Here is a 15843-nt window from a genome sequence, read left to right as displayed (position 1 = left end):
TATCACCTGGGCTTGATTAATACCAGGAATTCATTGCTGCATTTTCTGCAACCATCCATATGCGTCAGCATACCTTTGTTTCCTGTTCTGCTTCTCGCATTAGGAATATGTTGGAAAGCCAGTAGATAAATTTGGGGATTCACGTAATTTTTAAGAAAATACTTTGGTGTCTTTTTAAGTTCCACAAATGGTAATATCGCCAGAGAAATTACGTTCATCTTGGAATAGAATTTCTATGTTCCTCTTAGTTTTAAAGTACTGGTTCTGGTGCTGCAGGCTCGGGGGACATAGTACTATTGCAAAGAGCAAATACAACAGTAAATGTTACTTTATTTTCTCACCCAGGACACTGTATTCACAGAATGGTAGGTGCTGGAAGAGACCTCTGGAGATCAACTAGTCCAACCCCCCTTGCTAAAGCAGGTTTGCCTAGATCAGGTTACACAGGAACGTGCCCAGGTGGGGTTTTTAAGTCTCCAGAGAAGATTCATGACTTCTGTGGTCATTTTGTGCCCATGCTTTGCCACCCTCAAAGAAGTCTTTCCATAAGTTCAGGTGACACCTTCTGTTTCACTTGTACCCATTGTCCCATGTCCTAGCACTGGGCACCACTGAAAAGAGCCCAGCCTCATCCTCATGACCTCTACCCTTTAGATACTTTTAAGCATTTATAAGGTCCCCTCTCCTCTTTTCCAGGTTAGAGAACCCCAGGTCTCTCAGCCTCTTCTTGTAAGAGAGATGGTCCAGTATCCATTTTTGCTGTCCTCTGCTGTATTCTCTCTAGTAGTTCCCTGTTTCTCTTGAACTGGCGAGCCCAGAACTGGACATAATAATCCAGATGTGGCCGTACCAGAGCAAAGTATAGGGAAAGCAGAAATTTCCTTGACCTGCTGGACACACTCTTCTTAATGTTCCTAATTCACCCAGTTTGCCCTCAATCAATTATGTTGGCATTACAAAATTGCAGATTGTTTTTAAGTCAGAATCCAGTTCTATAAGAAATTCATTTTTGAGGCATTGAGGAGGCTTTGCATGGACTGTGAGACATTAGTTTCAAGAAAACAAGTAATAGCTCACGACTCCTAAGCCATGTACACAGATTTGGAGAAGTTAGAAATTTGAAGGAACCAAGGTGAAATTAATTGATATCAGGTGACTGAGATTGGTTGCAAACAGGAAGTTACAAAACACTTGCAAATTCAATGAGGTTATTAGGGTAAGTAGCCTTAACAGTAGCTGCAGAACAAGGATGACTGGGCTTTGTGGGAAGAGGCTTGTGTAGATGTATTTAGTCTTTTAAAATTAGTTTTCTGTTGTATTTTAAGTATGCTCTGTGTTGTGTTTGGACTGTCAAAGAAAAGTTTTTCTGATGTATTTCTATAGTTGTCATGGGCTGAACAGAGACTAGCTTTGCAGGTGCAGTGTAAATGCAGCATGTATCTTGAAGAGGTAACAATGTCCATAACCAACTGAGTAAGAAGGTGATAAAGAGTACCTACCTGCTGTTACTTAGTGTGTATGCAAATTTGCGTGTTTTAACACTGCCTTTATTGCTGTATATGGGGATAAGAAACTACATTCTGACTCACGTGAGTGATAGCTTTTATTACAGCACTGCATAGAAAAAATGGTAAAATGAAACATTGCACTCAGATTTCATGCCAGAGTAGGACACTTTAGCCTTCTTGCTATAAGCCTACTCTACCTGCTCTTAAAGCTGTTTTCATTTGTGAACAGCAATGATGCTTAGGACAAAGTATTTGTCACTTTCTGTTCTATTAGTCTTGTGCTTATTTTGGTGTTTTGCGTAGTGTTATTAAGCTCATACTGAGCTCTTACTGTAAACCTGGCATAGTATGAACATATTTGGCTTTCCTGCTTACTAGGCCTTGCCTAAGAAAGGTCATCTTAATCCTGCAGGTCTCTATAGCACCTGTTTTGGTTCTTTCTACATATTTCTCCCTTGTTAATTGTGAATTGTTTATAAGATTATGATTTGTGATTAAGACTAATACCTGTGAGTCTAGATACTGCATTGTTTCACTGCTTAGTGAAAGTGCATCCCTTGGTACAGCTGTTTGTAATGCCCAGGGCAAGGGCATCCTGAGAACCATGAGTTATTTAGCAGCACTGGATGCACTGGCAGGCTTGTTCTTTCTCCTCTTAGAAGCTTGTGAATTGTGGCATTATGCAGACTGGAGAGTTACTAGAAAATCTCCAAACAACAATGTTTTCTGATGATCAGTAGTAGAAAAATATAGAGGAAAAAGGTACAAGGTATGCAGAGCATTGGAGACTGTGTTGACAAACGTGCTCTGTCAGGAGAGACTTCCTACCCTTCCGCAAAGGTGATGAGAAAAGTTAAAAATCCAGATAATAATCTGCTTCAATGCTACGGACTTGCGTTGAGGCATGTATTTTATGTAATGCTATTTTATAGTTCTCACATGTGGTTCTCTCTCCTTACTCGTGCACTTGTTCTAGCAGTGATGCCATACAGGAGTCTTTTAGTTAAAACTTTTAAGAAGTCCTGACAGTTAGGTGTAATGAAAGTGATTTTTGTTGCAAAATCTGCTTTTGTTGGAAGGGTTCTCTAGGGCGGGACATAATAGCAGTCCAGACTCCTACGCAGACATTAGGCAGCTTACAACTAGCGGAGTTTATAAAAACACCTGTTTTTTGGTCTTTTTTTTTTTTTTTTTCCCCTTCAGGAAGGCCATTAGGTGCCTTTCTGCATCTGGGCCTTTGGAGGCCGCCTGCGCTCGCAGACGCAGGGCCAGGCCGTGGACCTGAGGAGAGCTGCGATCACTTCTGCCACGGCACTCGCTTTTCCCGCGTCTGCCCAGGGCGAGGCCAGGGAAGCGACCCCCTGGGTTTACGGTGCTGAGGGGCCCGGGGAGTCCGACAGAACTGGCTACAGTGGGGTCCCTCAGCGGGCTGGGAGGAGCCGGCGGGCAGGAAGTGAGCTCAGGCGCACAGGAAATCACGCCCGCGCCGCGGCCTGTGTTTGCGCTGCGGGCAGAGAAAGGAGCGGAGCGCCTGCAGCGGCCCAGCCGAGCCTGCCGCACGCAACGGGGCCGAGCCATGTCTGACCAGGTACGAGCGCCGCTGGCGCCGACCGGCCGCCGATCCCGGGCCGAGCTGCCACCGGGCGCGGGGAGATGGCACGGCGGGCGGCGTCGGCAGGCCCCGCAGCCGCGGGGGCGCGGGAGGAGCTGTCTGCGGGCCCCGACCTGCTGCCGCGGGGCAGCCCCAGTCCGATCCCGTGCTCTGTGCGCGGAACCGCGACCGCCCGTGAGGCACTCTAGAGATCTTGCTCTAAGGGGGTGCGTGTGTATGCGCGGCAATCTCTGACCTCGGCAAACAGCTCCCCCTCCCCCTTCGTACTCTAATCCCCCTTTCCCTTCGCTAAAGGTATTTCGTGCGGGGCGCTGGGGCGTGCTCCAGGCAGGGGTTATTCGGAGACCCCTGGCCAAAGCAAAGGTAGCTTCATGGGGCTCCGGGCCAGGATAGATGCCCGGGCAGCCCCGGCCCTGGAAACCTGGGAGTACAGTGAGCGGTAAGCCGTGTTGCACAGCTATTGGCTCCTTTAATTTTCCGTGTCCCAGGCGTGTGGAGGGATGCTCTTGCCCCGGAGCAGGCTTTGTGCGGGTTACGCTAGTCCTGCCAGGTCCTCTGTTTGTCCTAGGAATGCAAAAGGAGGGGGAAAGCCCGCAGACTCGTAGCTGAGCGTTGCTTACCTGTATTAAACGCCTGTCCTTCACAAAGACTTTTTCCTGCCTTCAGTCTTTGTACATCATTACGTTCTTGTCAATTCTGACTTCTCAACTAGGGACTTCAGTTACTTATACCGCAAGTTCCTGACTTACTTGCCGTGGCATGTATACAGTCATTTGCTTACAACTTGCTTCAGGCTGTGTGACCTGCTGGTGGAAAGTTAAAACAGCATTCCGATTTTGTGTTTCGCTTTGTTTTTTTCATATTGCCTTCATATGGCAGTGTTTTCTAACTTTGTCAGGACGATTCGACTTCGAAAATATCAATGTCAAGTATCTACAAATGTTTCTTGCAGTGCCGTGGAGTCAAGAATAGTACTAGTGCCAGCCAGGAAATGAAAAGGCTAAGATTAGTAGAGTCTCCTAAATAGAAAACGTTGCTGTATGGATTGGTGATCATCTCTGCCGACTTTCCAGCACAACACAACTGAAAATAGTGCTGGTGCCTATCTCTGCCTATGAGAGTGCAGCTGGGAGTACAGCTATTGCTGACACCCATTAGGACATGTTTCCCCTGTAGTAAAATACATGAAAGTGGCTGCATTTTTTAAAAAAGGCAAATTCTAAACTAGATTTTGTAGACTGATCTTTATGTGACCACCTCTGTAGCTTGCTGTAATTGGGAACTAAGACATGTTTTAATACATAGCGGCTCTCCTTAGGTAAAAATGGCCATTAATGTCATTTTTAGTATAAATAAAGAAGCATATTTATTTAGGTTACTTTATTACCAATAGCAAATTAATTTTTATGATAAGTAAAAATACTTCCAAAAAGGGCAGAATTCAAACAAACATGGCTGCTTGGTGGCATCTTAGTACAAACAAAAAAGAATTGATTTTTCCTTCCCCTCAACAGTATGAGGCTGGTTTTGCTTTAGTTGAATCTATATGCTGGCCCTTTTGTCTGTTCATGTACTGCTAATGAAGAATGCTGTAGTTTGTATGGATTCTTCCTCTCTGATAACAAATGTGAGAGTTTATTTGCTCTATTAAGATGTGTTGTAGTCCTATTACTCTAGTAATTGGGGCTGGGTGGGTGATTTTGTTTTAATGATTATGTTAAGTATGTTGCATGTAAGGGTGGGGTTTTAGTTCTGTTTTTTTTCAGTTTTGGACTCTGAGCACTTCAGAAAACTGAAGAAGGAAACTTGCAGTATATTGCCAATGTTTATTTTGTCAATTCATTAGTTGCAATAACAATACCACTGTATTTCATCCAAGAAACTTTGAGCGTTTTCTACTGTCATGAATTTAGTGTTGATAAATAAAAGTGAAACAGTATTAGGAGCCTTATGTTGTGCTTAGAAAAACTGTGGAGAAACTATGGAAAAAAGGCCCTAAAGCTTTAAGCATCTAATGAAGAGTTAGAACTTGGAGTGTTGTGGTATTCCTGATTTGTTTGTATGGTAGGCTTTTGGGTTTCTTGATAATGCTTCATGAGATACACTAGACCACCACTGCTTTTCACATTACAAGTACGTCTGGAGGCTTGCTTGCAGATCCAGGATTTTGTTAAAGAAAGCTTCTAGTTCAGTAACTTCGCAATACCCTTGCTTTCTTTGTTGTCAGCTGGTTTTGTGTTGGCATTACCACTTGCCATTGAATAGCAGTATAGTTCACTGACAAAATGCAGGGAGCTGTTTCAGACTTGTTGGATCTTGTGTTCTGATTTAAAATAATTTGCTCTTTTTTAAGCTTCAGTTATTGGCATTGTCAACATCGATTTGATATTATTTCTCTTTTACTGAAATTACAGCTCTCTTTATAGGGCTTTAAACAAGTAGATTTCTGTTTCAGGACTGCTAATTCCATTTACTTTTTCTGCTGTTTGCTACTTCCTCTATTCATTTTTAGTGCAAGAGCCCTGTTTCCCCACGGGTAGGAATCGAGCATCTTATGAATCATTACTTTCCACTTATATTGGCCAGAGGCACTGTCATAATAGCAATGATGATTTGTCATACCTTGTACAGGATGATTCGTTTTGCAAAGCCAAGTAGGTAGATTACAATGCACAGAACTGTATAAGCTACTACAAATGGCTCTGCTTCTGCCTTACTATGCTGCTGTGCAATTTGGTTCTTGTGCAAAGTAGACCAAGACAGCGACTGACCTGAAACATTGTGTAGAGGGACAGGATGTTCTTATAAATGGTTCCAGTGGTAGCAAAACAAGAGATAGTTTTGAAGTTACAGACTTAAAATCCATATAGATCTGAATCTCTCTTTGATTCCTAGAGGTTAGTATGGACAACAAAAATTACGTTTCTGCAAGTTATTAGAACAAGTTGCATATTCTTGTTTTTCTTTTTGGTCAGGGGTGGAAAACAGCATATTTTTATTCCAGAATATAGTTGCATGAGGTTAGAGTTCAGATATGTTGAAGGGGAAAGATGTGGTGGGCAGCACAATTGCTATGCCTATATTATCATCTAGGACTTCTTTAACGCTTAAAAAGTGACTTGCTTGGAGACCTAAGGGTGAATTTTTAGTTTCTTGAAAGCTTGGGGTCAGTTTTAAGCTTGAGCTTGAAAGGTCATGAATCAGTCCCAGTAACCCAGGTGGGTAACTTTTATTTTTTTTAAATAGTCAAACCAAGTAGCCTCTGGTTCATAGAGGGTTTTTCTGTCTGCACAGGAACTGAATGGGTCTGTCTCGAGGTAATGAGTCAAACTGATACAAAGACACTGGAACAAGTTGCCCAGGAAGGTAGTTCAGGAGATATTCAAGGTGCTCAAAAGGGCTCTGGGCAACCTGATCTACAAGAGGATGCCCCTGCTTACTGCAGAGGAGGTTGGACTAGATGACCTTTGGAGCTTGCTTCCAACCCAGACCATTCTATGATTCTCTTTCTTTCATCCAAACTGGGACTGGTACAGGTATAGTAGATGTTTGCAGACTTTTCCCCTGCCTTTCTCTGAACTTACAACATTCCATTAAGTTGTGCATAATTAACCTCTTTAAGGAGGGGAGGAAAAAAAAAAAGTCTTGAAAAGGCTTGTCTGCCATTTTAATCTGGAGATAGAAACCTATTTGGATGGACTTAACACAAAAAGCTAGTATGTTTTTGGTGCTTGATCCTAAAGTTCCAGTCCAACCGTACAAGGGATATTTCTATAGACTTAGTAAAAAGTCCCTTTAGAGCTGGGGAAATGTTTGTAGTAGGCACTTGCACATATTTTTTTTATTTTGCCTACTGTATAAAAGCAATAAAGTATGAAAGGAAAACTTAAATGTGATCAGCAGGGTATTCTTGTTTCTTACTACTTGAGAAGATTTCTTCACTAAGCACTATCTGGATGAAGTAGTTCCCTGTGTAAAATCCCTTTGTGCTGCAGTGGAACGTAAAAGGCTTGGCCCAGAATATGTAGTGACAGACAAGGGGTGAGGTTATTAATACCTGATCTCTCTTGTCCTATCTATCAGCAGCTAACACGAAAACTTAGATGTCCTTAATATGTGTCTTACAAAGCATAATACGTGAATCATTCTGGAAGTTCTATTGCTTAAGTTGTTGAATCAAACTTGGGTTTATGATTAATTCTTATTCTGGAAAGATACACAGTGCTACAGATCTCAGAACTGCAACTTGTAAGAACTTTTAAGAGCTAGGGCTTTAAAACAAACATTCTAGAACGAAGCAGTTGCTTATGTTTCCCTGTAGAAAAGAAGGTGACTGACCATCTTTTTGAAAGTAGTGACTATTGGGGATGCAGTGTACAGAAAAAAAATGCTTGTGTGGTTCAGTCTTTACACTGGTAGTGTCACAAGTGCTTTCTGTTTACTCTCCTTGATGTTCTTTCTTCTGTCAAGTATCTGAGCCTTTTAGTACAGTTCCTGCGTTTCTTTTTTTTGCAGTCTGTTGGATAGGAATTAGTGGCATGAAAATAATAGTACTTATTTTTGCTTTCATTGTCTACATCCAAATGATCCTTCGCTCATCTTTTGTGTTCTTCATGGTGTTTCTTTTCTGTGATTAAACTTTTTATAGGTAGATAGACAACCTTTCATAATACTCTGTTGCTACTGTTTTCACACACAGGAAGAAATAAGATGCTTTGAATAGTCTGCTTTAATGCAGTAGGGGGATACCAGGTGTCATACTGCCCAATGAAAATAATGAAACATTGAACTGATCAGATTTTTTTAAATGTGTTTCTTTCAGGAAGCAAAACCTTCAGCTGAGGACTTAGGAGACAAGAAAGAAGGAGAATACATTAAACTTAAAGTCATTGGGCAGGTGAGTTTTTAAACAATTAGTCATGAAATTTGGTAGAGGTGTGATTTTTTAAAAAAAATTTATTTTATTTTTTATTGTAGATCTGAACAAATGAAAGCTGATACTTCAATTTTTTTTTTTTATATCAATCCTTCCCTGCTGTAAACTACTTGCTAATTGCTGGTAGGGTGTACTAGTATGTTCTCTGGTGTGGTTCTTTTTAAAAGCTTGAGTGTTTTATCCTTGTGACTCAACATTGGGTCCATGTGATCCCCGTCTTGCAAGCAGGAGAGATGCAGAGAGAGATTAATTTACTCAAGGATATGGACAAAATTATGGCAAAATTGATAAATCCAGGTCTTCAGAGTTCATGCAGTACACTAAGTATCGGATAACTTTCATGGACAGGGGTATGAAGGAGATTCTGTTCTCTGGCGTGTTGTTAGATGTGAATGTTGGATTATAAATCTGAATTCAAGTTGTGCTGGAATGTGAATGTCAAAATTCTTCTCAAACAGAAGTCCTTCTGTGCAGAGAACCTCTAGCTCATATGATTTAACTCAGTGTTGTTTGTTGGAGTATAGATAGCTTGATTGCTGTGCTATTGACTGGAGACCGATGACTTGAAGTAGGACTAACACAAACTAGCTGACCTCTTCCTGGGTTAACTGGTAGTCATGAGACCACAGTCAAAAACTAAGTGTGACCCACATGCTTTTTGCACAGATCATCTGTTTTATCTGCAGCCATTTTGACAGTTGTAGTTAACTTATACCTTACAGCTGGTAGGAAGAACTACAATAAAGAGACCTAAGGTTTCTCCTGAGGTTAGTGTTGTGTTGCCAGGTCTGTTTGTATCCTAACTTCTAGATAATTAACTGAACAAGAATTCATATATATATACTGAAGTGCAAGTTTTAACTTGTCTCTTTTGGAATCTTGGAGCAGAAGTGCCCTGTGTGTGTATGTATGTTTGTATTTCTTAAGTACATCAGCTGGGTAAAGATTGAAGCACAGACTGAATCGTATATGGGTTTAGTACTTTTAAATCCAAACCATCCTGAGCCTAAGGCTATACCATGCCATCTGTTTTAAAACAGAGTTTCCTGTGGAAGTGCATGATGAATTTAGTGACTGATAAATCATCCTGGAAGTTCATGTTGTGATGCTCCAAGGTACACATGGTGACAGTTCAGCTATTTTCTGTGTTAGTTTGACATAAGTTTTTCTTAATTGAAGTCTTAAAATTAGCATGAAGTAAGCAGTTACAAAGAGAGTAACTTTTTTCTTTTCTATTCTTAGGACAGCAGTGAAATTCACTTCAAGGTGAAAATGACAACACACCTCAAGAAACTCAAAGAATCATACTGTCAAAGACAGGTTTGTGAAGTAGTGGCACGCTGAAAGAAATGTAAAAGCCAAACATTTCAGCTTTACTTTTCTCACATTTCAAATAAAGATATTTGTTGAGACAGTCAAACTTCGGACTAACTTGGGCTTTTCAGTACAAGAAGGACATTTTGCATGTCCATAGAAGGTCAATGAAGTCAGTGATGGGTCTGGAGAAAAAGTCTTAGGAGGCAGGGCTGAGGAAAGTAGGAGTCTTTGTTATGGAGAATAGGATGTTGAGGGGAGACCTTATTGCACTCTGCAACTATCTGAAAGGACGTTGTAGTGAGGTGGGTGCTAGTCTCTTCTCCCAAGTGACTAGCAATAGGATGAGAGGAAATGGCCTCAAGTTGCACCAGGGCAGCTTTAGATTGGATATTAGGAAAAAATTACTTACTGAAAGAATGGTCAAGTATTGGAACAGGCTGCCTAGGGATGTGGTCGAGTCACCATCGCTGGAGGTATTCAGAAAACATGTAGGCATGGCTCTTGGGGGCATGGTCTAGTGGTCATGGTACTTTTGAGTTGATAGTTGGACTTGATCATCTTAAAGGTCTTTTCCAACCAAAATGGTTTTGTGATTCTAGTTACCAGTGGGACAGGAGGTATCTGACAGTACAAAAATAATGAATCCCCTCATTCCTTTTGAAAAGTAAAGGTATTTTTAGTTTAAAAAGTTGTGAATTTTGTAATAAGTTAAAATTACTGTTTGAAAATACATAGTGGCTACTCAGAAGGCATAGATGTTCACATTTTTAATGCTAAGGGATGCATCATTATTGTAAAATCTCCGTCCTGTCTCTTAAGTGCAATTCCCCTGAAGCTGTAGTGGATAAGAGCAGCCCGGGGCACTCTTACAGTCATTAATGTGGTAATAGATTTACACTGCCTGTTACGCTCTATGTTAAATCTGCAACATTCATTGTGGATGCAGGTAAATATTAACTGCTGTTGTAGAACAAAAAATATATCTTCATTTCTAGATTCTGTGGCAGCTATTGTGGATTCAGTGCTGCTATTTCTAGAAGCCCTGGCCTAGTTCACCCCCAGCTTTGGGGACGGATGCCTTGTGTGGTCTTTTCTTGAGTAATTGTGTTGGAGTTCACTTCAGGAGATAAATAATGCTTTTTCTTAATACCTTGAGACAAGTTGAACTTGTCAATTGAGTATTCTTTTGTACAGTGTTGGGTTGGTTGGTTTGTTTTGTCTTGTTTGTGGATTTTTCTTTGTTGTTATCCTTCTGGAGCAGGAGGAAAGAAAAGCTCAAACACCAGATACGTTTGTAGCCAAATCCAAGTGATTTAAATTGCAATTAATGTGAAAAACTTGATATTTTAAAATAATATCTTGGAAATAATTCATGCAGCAGTCCTACTGACTGATTAAAATGCATGAGTTTGAAGGTTTGGGGTTTTGTTTTGTTTTTTAAAATAAATAAATTATTGTTTTAATGAACATGGCTTTATCTCCTGGGCTGAATTCAGGAGTGTCTGTAATTTCCTCTATCAGCAGTCAGTGGAGTTCTTGATGTCAAGTAGGCTTTTCTCCAAAAAAGGGACTATGAATGTTTCTTCCAAGCTGGCCAGAGCGATTGTTGGAACAGTGTGAAGAGCTGTTCTTTCCTGTGAATTTCTCTGCATAGTTATTTGCACCATGGTGCTCCATGCATTACTTTGTAGTCTGCGTGATTGCAACAGAACAGCTGGTCTCCCTGTGTAACAGGAACTAACACTTTCTTTTTTGACTTTCATGTGTTGTTTTTATTAAAAAGGTTGTTTTCTTGTAAATCTATAGTTTTCAGTAAGTTCTGTTTGTTTGGTTTTTTTCTTGAACAGCTCCTTTTTTGTTTTCTTTTGTTTTGCCTTTAGGGTGTTCCAATGAATTCACTCAGGTTCCTCTTCGAGGGTCAGAGAATTACTGATAATCATACCCCCAAGGAGGTGAGTTTCTTTCTAGAAAGAGTGGTACATATTTCACTGGAGAAAGTAAACACCAGATAGGTTAGTTTTTCTGTTCTGCTAGACTGTTAACCAGAATGAAGGTGTTTCTTAAATATAGCAAACATTTCAGTCAAACCTGACATTGTAGTCAAATGTAGTCCATATAACTAGAGTCTTTAATAAGGCTGACATACAGTTCAGAAAGAAATTGATTTGACCTCCATGTGTAACACTGGCTTAGAAGAGATGGTGCAGTCACTGCTTGCCAGAGAAAAAAGAAACGAGGGAAACTTCCCACATGTTGAGTTAGAACTTCAGTGTGACTTTGGAATAAATATGTATTTATTTCACATTTATTAGGGTGTAAATAAACTGAAAACAGATTACTTTTCCTGTCCAGTGACTTCCACCAATTGTTATGGCAAAGCAGGAAGAAACACTGTTATACAATAATGACCTTCTGAAAAATCAAACATGTGTTGTGAAATTGAGTAGCTTGCCCTCTCTGAGAGAACCATTGTAAACAGGCTTTGAATTGCAAGCAGTAGGTCTTACCTGTATTGTGAGCCAGTTGTGTGCCGCACATAATTCACGTAGCTGTACAGCTGGTGCATTCACTGGTGTGTTGGTTACATTCCCCTGCATCTGTTGCTGAAGAAGGAATTTAGAGAAAGGTGTAACTAGCAACTTCCAGGCTGGTGTGTGCTGTTCCACAAGTGGATTTAGACTTCACTGAGTCTTTTGTTTTGACTGAGGTCCTAGTATCATAGAATAGTGACTTAATTTCTTTAATCCCTTTGAATTAGAACGGAACAGAGGAGTAAATCATTTTATGACTTATCTAGGACCTGCTCTGCATTCAGTACACTAGATTTATAACAATTATATGCTGTTTTTCTCTGTTCTCACAGCTGGGGATGGAGGAGGAAGATGTGATTGAAGTTTATCAGGAACAGACGGGGGGTCACTCAACAGTTTAGATCCTTCTGTTTGTTTTCTCCCCCTTAATCCTTTTTTATTTTTAAATAATAGTTCTTTTGTAATGTGGTGTTCAACACTGAATTGAAACTGGCACCCCATCTCTGGGAGTTTTATTTTCAAACGTCTGGTATTTTGAATTCTTGTGCTCATTATACATTGTTTCTGTTTTAATTGTGCTGAACTTTTGTGATCCAGCTGCAGCCTTGCTTCCCTCTTCCCTTCTGCCCCTCCCTCTAGAAATATATGTACACACATGCATTTGTATGTTCACTAGGTTCGTGCATTTCAGGCACGAAGGCTATAAGATCTGCCAGGTGGGCGAGTGTTCTTAATGACTTCCATATCTGCCCTGAAGTTTTGATGTGTGACTGTTTCACTCCTGGACTATAACTTTCAGTGCGAGATGAAGTTTTCAGAGAACTAAACTGTGGAGAAATGTGTATCCATAACTCAGAGCTATTTTGCTTAAATTGTGCTGATGACCCTACAAAGAACATTACCAAGTTGGAAATGGAAAAGCTAGAACTGTTGTCATCTGTATCTTGCTCCAGAGATGGCTTTGCTGAAGACATGAAATTGAAAACCCCAATGATTCTAAAGTCTTGCCAGAAGAGCATTTTAACTTCATATAGTAATTAGAACACACAGGTATTCGTGCAAGAATGTGCACAGCAGATAACTGGTTTACTTTGACACTCTTGTTTGTATCTTTTGGCCTGGGACGTGGGTTTTGAATGGACATTGTCTGTACCAGCTTCATTTAAAATAAACAAGAAAAACAATTTTATAAACAACTTGCATTTTCTTTTCAAATATTTGGAAATGAGCAAAACCATTAAGAGTGACAGGCCGTGCTTTTCCAGTAAATATGCATTGAAGCCAGAAAATAAGTGTGTTGTGTAAATATACCTCATTTAAAAAAAAAAAAACAACAAAAAAAACAACAAACCAAAACAAACAAAAACCCCCAGAAGAACCGGAAAACCTAATACCCACCGAATCTGCAGGTTTTTTGTATTTGACCTAGTCAAATTCTTCATCTGTTTGGTTTGCAGGTGACTGTTTGAGACTACTAGCTGTTGCTTTTCTTGTTCAAGAATATTCACATACAGTTACATACATCTTCATGCATAGAAGGTAAACTGAAAAGTGCAGCTTGGAAGGAAATACAAAGTTGGTTTTTAATGTCTGCATTTCATATGATCATGGTACCATTACATAATCTGTCCATAACGGATGACATGCAAGTGTCATGATAATTTTTCATGCATCATTATGAGGGTCCACGTCATGTTCTAGCTAGTTGCAAGTTCTAAATATTTGGGTTAAGAACATGTTACTGGATGTGAAAGCCCATATGGGAGGTTATGAGCAAGGTTATGTGGAAAGAAAGTTTTTGCACTCTTCCTGCTTCAGTCTTTCAGCAGATATAAATGGGCCTTGTTCCTGATTTGGTATGATAAATCAAGTTCATTATTAATGCTGTCTCGTTTAAAGACACATTTTAGTGCTGGCATACTTTCACAAATTGCAGATCTTGAATTATTAGTTTTTATGACACTTGCGGTGAAGTTAAAAATACATTTTCTTTAATGCTTGTGGTTAGTGACCTGTTTCTTAAAACTTTTGTACACATAATTGCACTAAGCAGTTTTTATTAATATTAAAACTTATGTTTACAAAATGTCAGAATATGGGATTTTCTTGAAGCATTCTATGTAATTCAGGGGGGGAAGAGGGACTACTGCTGTGATGTAGAACAACATGGCTTCTTTGCACTTCTCTGCAATTGCTTTTATAAAATACTAAATATATCTGATTCAGAACACCAGAAATAAAACAGCCTTGTGATTATTGTCAGATCATCTTCTAACTGAAATTTGTGTAATCTCTTGTTAGTAGACAAATTGTCACCATCCCTCTTCTGGAAATTAGGAACTGAGGCACAGGGGATGGGATTTTACTTGGGTCACTGTGGAACCTGAAAGTGGAGCTGAGAAGAGAGTCTGGATCCCCTGGGTTCGATGCTAGTACTCTAGTTGCTGCGCCAGCTTTCTTTGCTTTTTTTTCTATTCACTCCTAAGCCTTTTATATGGTCATTTATATCAGGTTTCTAGCTGAAGCACTGCATTCAGTTCTCTTGAGACTATGGAGGAGGGTTTCCTGCATAATGCAATTTTAGTAGAATGAAGCTCAAAGCAGAGTTTTCTTCCTATTGTGTAACCTTGTCCTAAAAACTATCTCAATAGAGTGGGGATAGTACCAGTGACAAACTGATTTGACCTCTTTCTCAGACTTGTGAAGCCTCAGTGGAGCTGCTGGTCTAAAGCAATGTCTGTGCTGATATAAATGAGTGGAACTGTAATAACAGGAAAACTGTACTCTGTCTCAAAGATTAAAATTGAGACCTTCATGTGGAATGAGAAGACACACATGCTACATAGATGCACAAATACCAGTTTAAAGGAAATTCATTCTTGGGAGTTGTACATTGAAATAAAAACTAAATTTTGAAGTCAAGGAGTAGACATTCAGATTTTCTTTGTTCCTCTGGAAGACCTAAACTTCTCAATTTTTTTTTTTTTTTTTGAAAAGGTGGTTTGGAGAAGAATTTCTGAACCACTCATAGCTTTGTAGCACATGACTGGAAGTCAGCTTGGCCTTCACATATTGGAGAAAACCAGAGAAAGAGTTTTTCCTTTTGTGATTTGTTTTCCATCACATGCTTACCTGCATATTGAAAGAACTGAGTTCAGCTGTTGATGGCTGATTTTATTATATGTTTAAAAAAAACCCAGTTGTCATGAAACAATGAAACCCTCTTCACTGAGTTAGTTTAACGCAGTGGAGCTTAATCCTTGCTTTATTTCTAGTTGTGAAATTATTTAATGTTCACTATGGTGGCATATAAAGGCTGTATTGCTAAGTTTGTTACAAAATTACTGATGTCCACAGATTTTTTAAAGCCAGTGTGTTTAAAAGATCTGCATATAAAGTATAAATATATCTACATGATAATTAGTTTCACAATGTTTTTTTACATTAAATGTGTAAATATTAGCAAGATTTAGACTTAAGATGACAAATAATGCTAAGACTTGGTCTGTCACAAATTCTGACTAACCATCTATTGTTTTAGAAGCACTACAGTTGTGAATTAGTTATCAGCTCTTTCTACTCTAAAAGGAAATTGTTCGTAAGAATATAATACTAAAATATCTTTGTCAGCCAGGACATCTTCTCTATGCACTTTTGAATTGCTGTTCAGGTTTGTTTATTTGTTGTTGTTGTTGTTTGTTTCTTTGTTTTATTTTAAGTGAAGGTCAGCTTCTGAAACACCGTGCAGACAACTTTAGTGTCTTCCTTTTTTTCATCTCCTCAGCCTCCTATCCCAGCTTTCATACTCCGGGCATTCTGCCATCTCTACCACTTGATGGCCTTTCAGATCACTAACAACTATTAGTTGCTCACATATTCCTATTTAGGAAATGTTTTTTTAATCAATTACAAAATAGAAAATATTTTTGTAGTACTGAC

General features: G+C 39.6%; 1 protein-coding gene across 1 annotated transcript; it reads left to right on the top strand.

Annotated features, from left to right (window-relative positions):
- The first annotated feature begins 2962 nt into the window (after positions 1 to 2962).
- On the top strand, positions 2963 to 13228 carry SUMO1 (small ubiquitin like modifier 1). The gene is made up of 5 exons (XM_054172849.1): positions 2963 to 3096; positions 7943 to 8017; positions 9299 to 9376; positions 11254 to 11325; positions 12237 to 13228. Exons 1-5 carry the CDS (start codon positions 3085 to 3087, stop codon positions 12303 to 12305), a joined length of 306 nt encoding a protein of 101 aa, XP_054028824.1. The 5' UTR covers positions 2963 to 3084; the 3' UTR covers positions 12306 to 13228.
- Positions 13229 to 15843: the final 2615 nt, after the last annotated feature.

The sequence above is a fragment of the Dryobates pubescens genome, chromosome 2 (genome assembly GCF_014839835.1).
Source record: "Dryobates pubescens isolate bDryPub1 chromosome 2, bDryPub1.pri, whole genome shotgun sequence".
NCBI classification, from domain to species: domain Eukaryota; kingdom Metazoa; phylum Chordata; class Aves; order Piciformes; family Picidae; genus Dryobates; species Dryobates pubescens.
The sequence above is the reverse complement of the archived record's forward strand: the minus strand, read 5'-3'. Positions and strand labels throughout refer to the sequence as shown.

What these genes read in the sequence shown, in the direction of transcription:
- SUMO1 (XM_054172849.1), top strand. An exon ending in AACTTAAAGTCATTGGGCAG is followed by an intron (nt 8,018 to 9,298) that starts GTGAGTTTTTAA and finishes TTCTATTCTTAG; the next exon opens with GACAGCAGTGAAATTCACTT. An exon ending in ATAATCATACCCCCAAGGAG is followed by an intron (nt 11,326 to 12,236) that starts GTGAGTTTCTTT and finishes CTGTTCTCACAG; the next exon opens with CTGGGGATGGAGGAGGAAGA.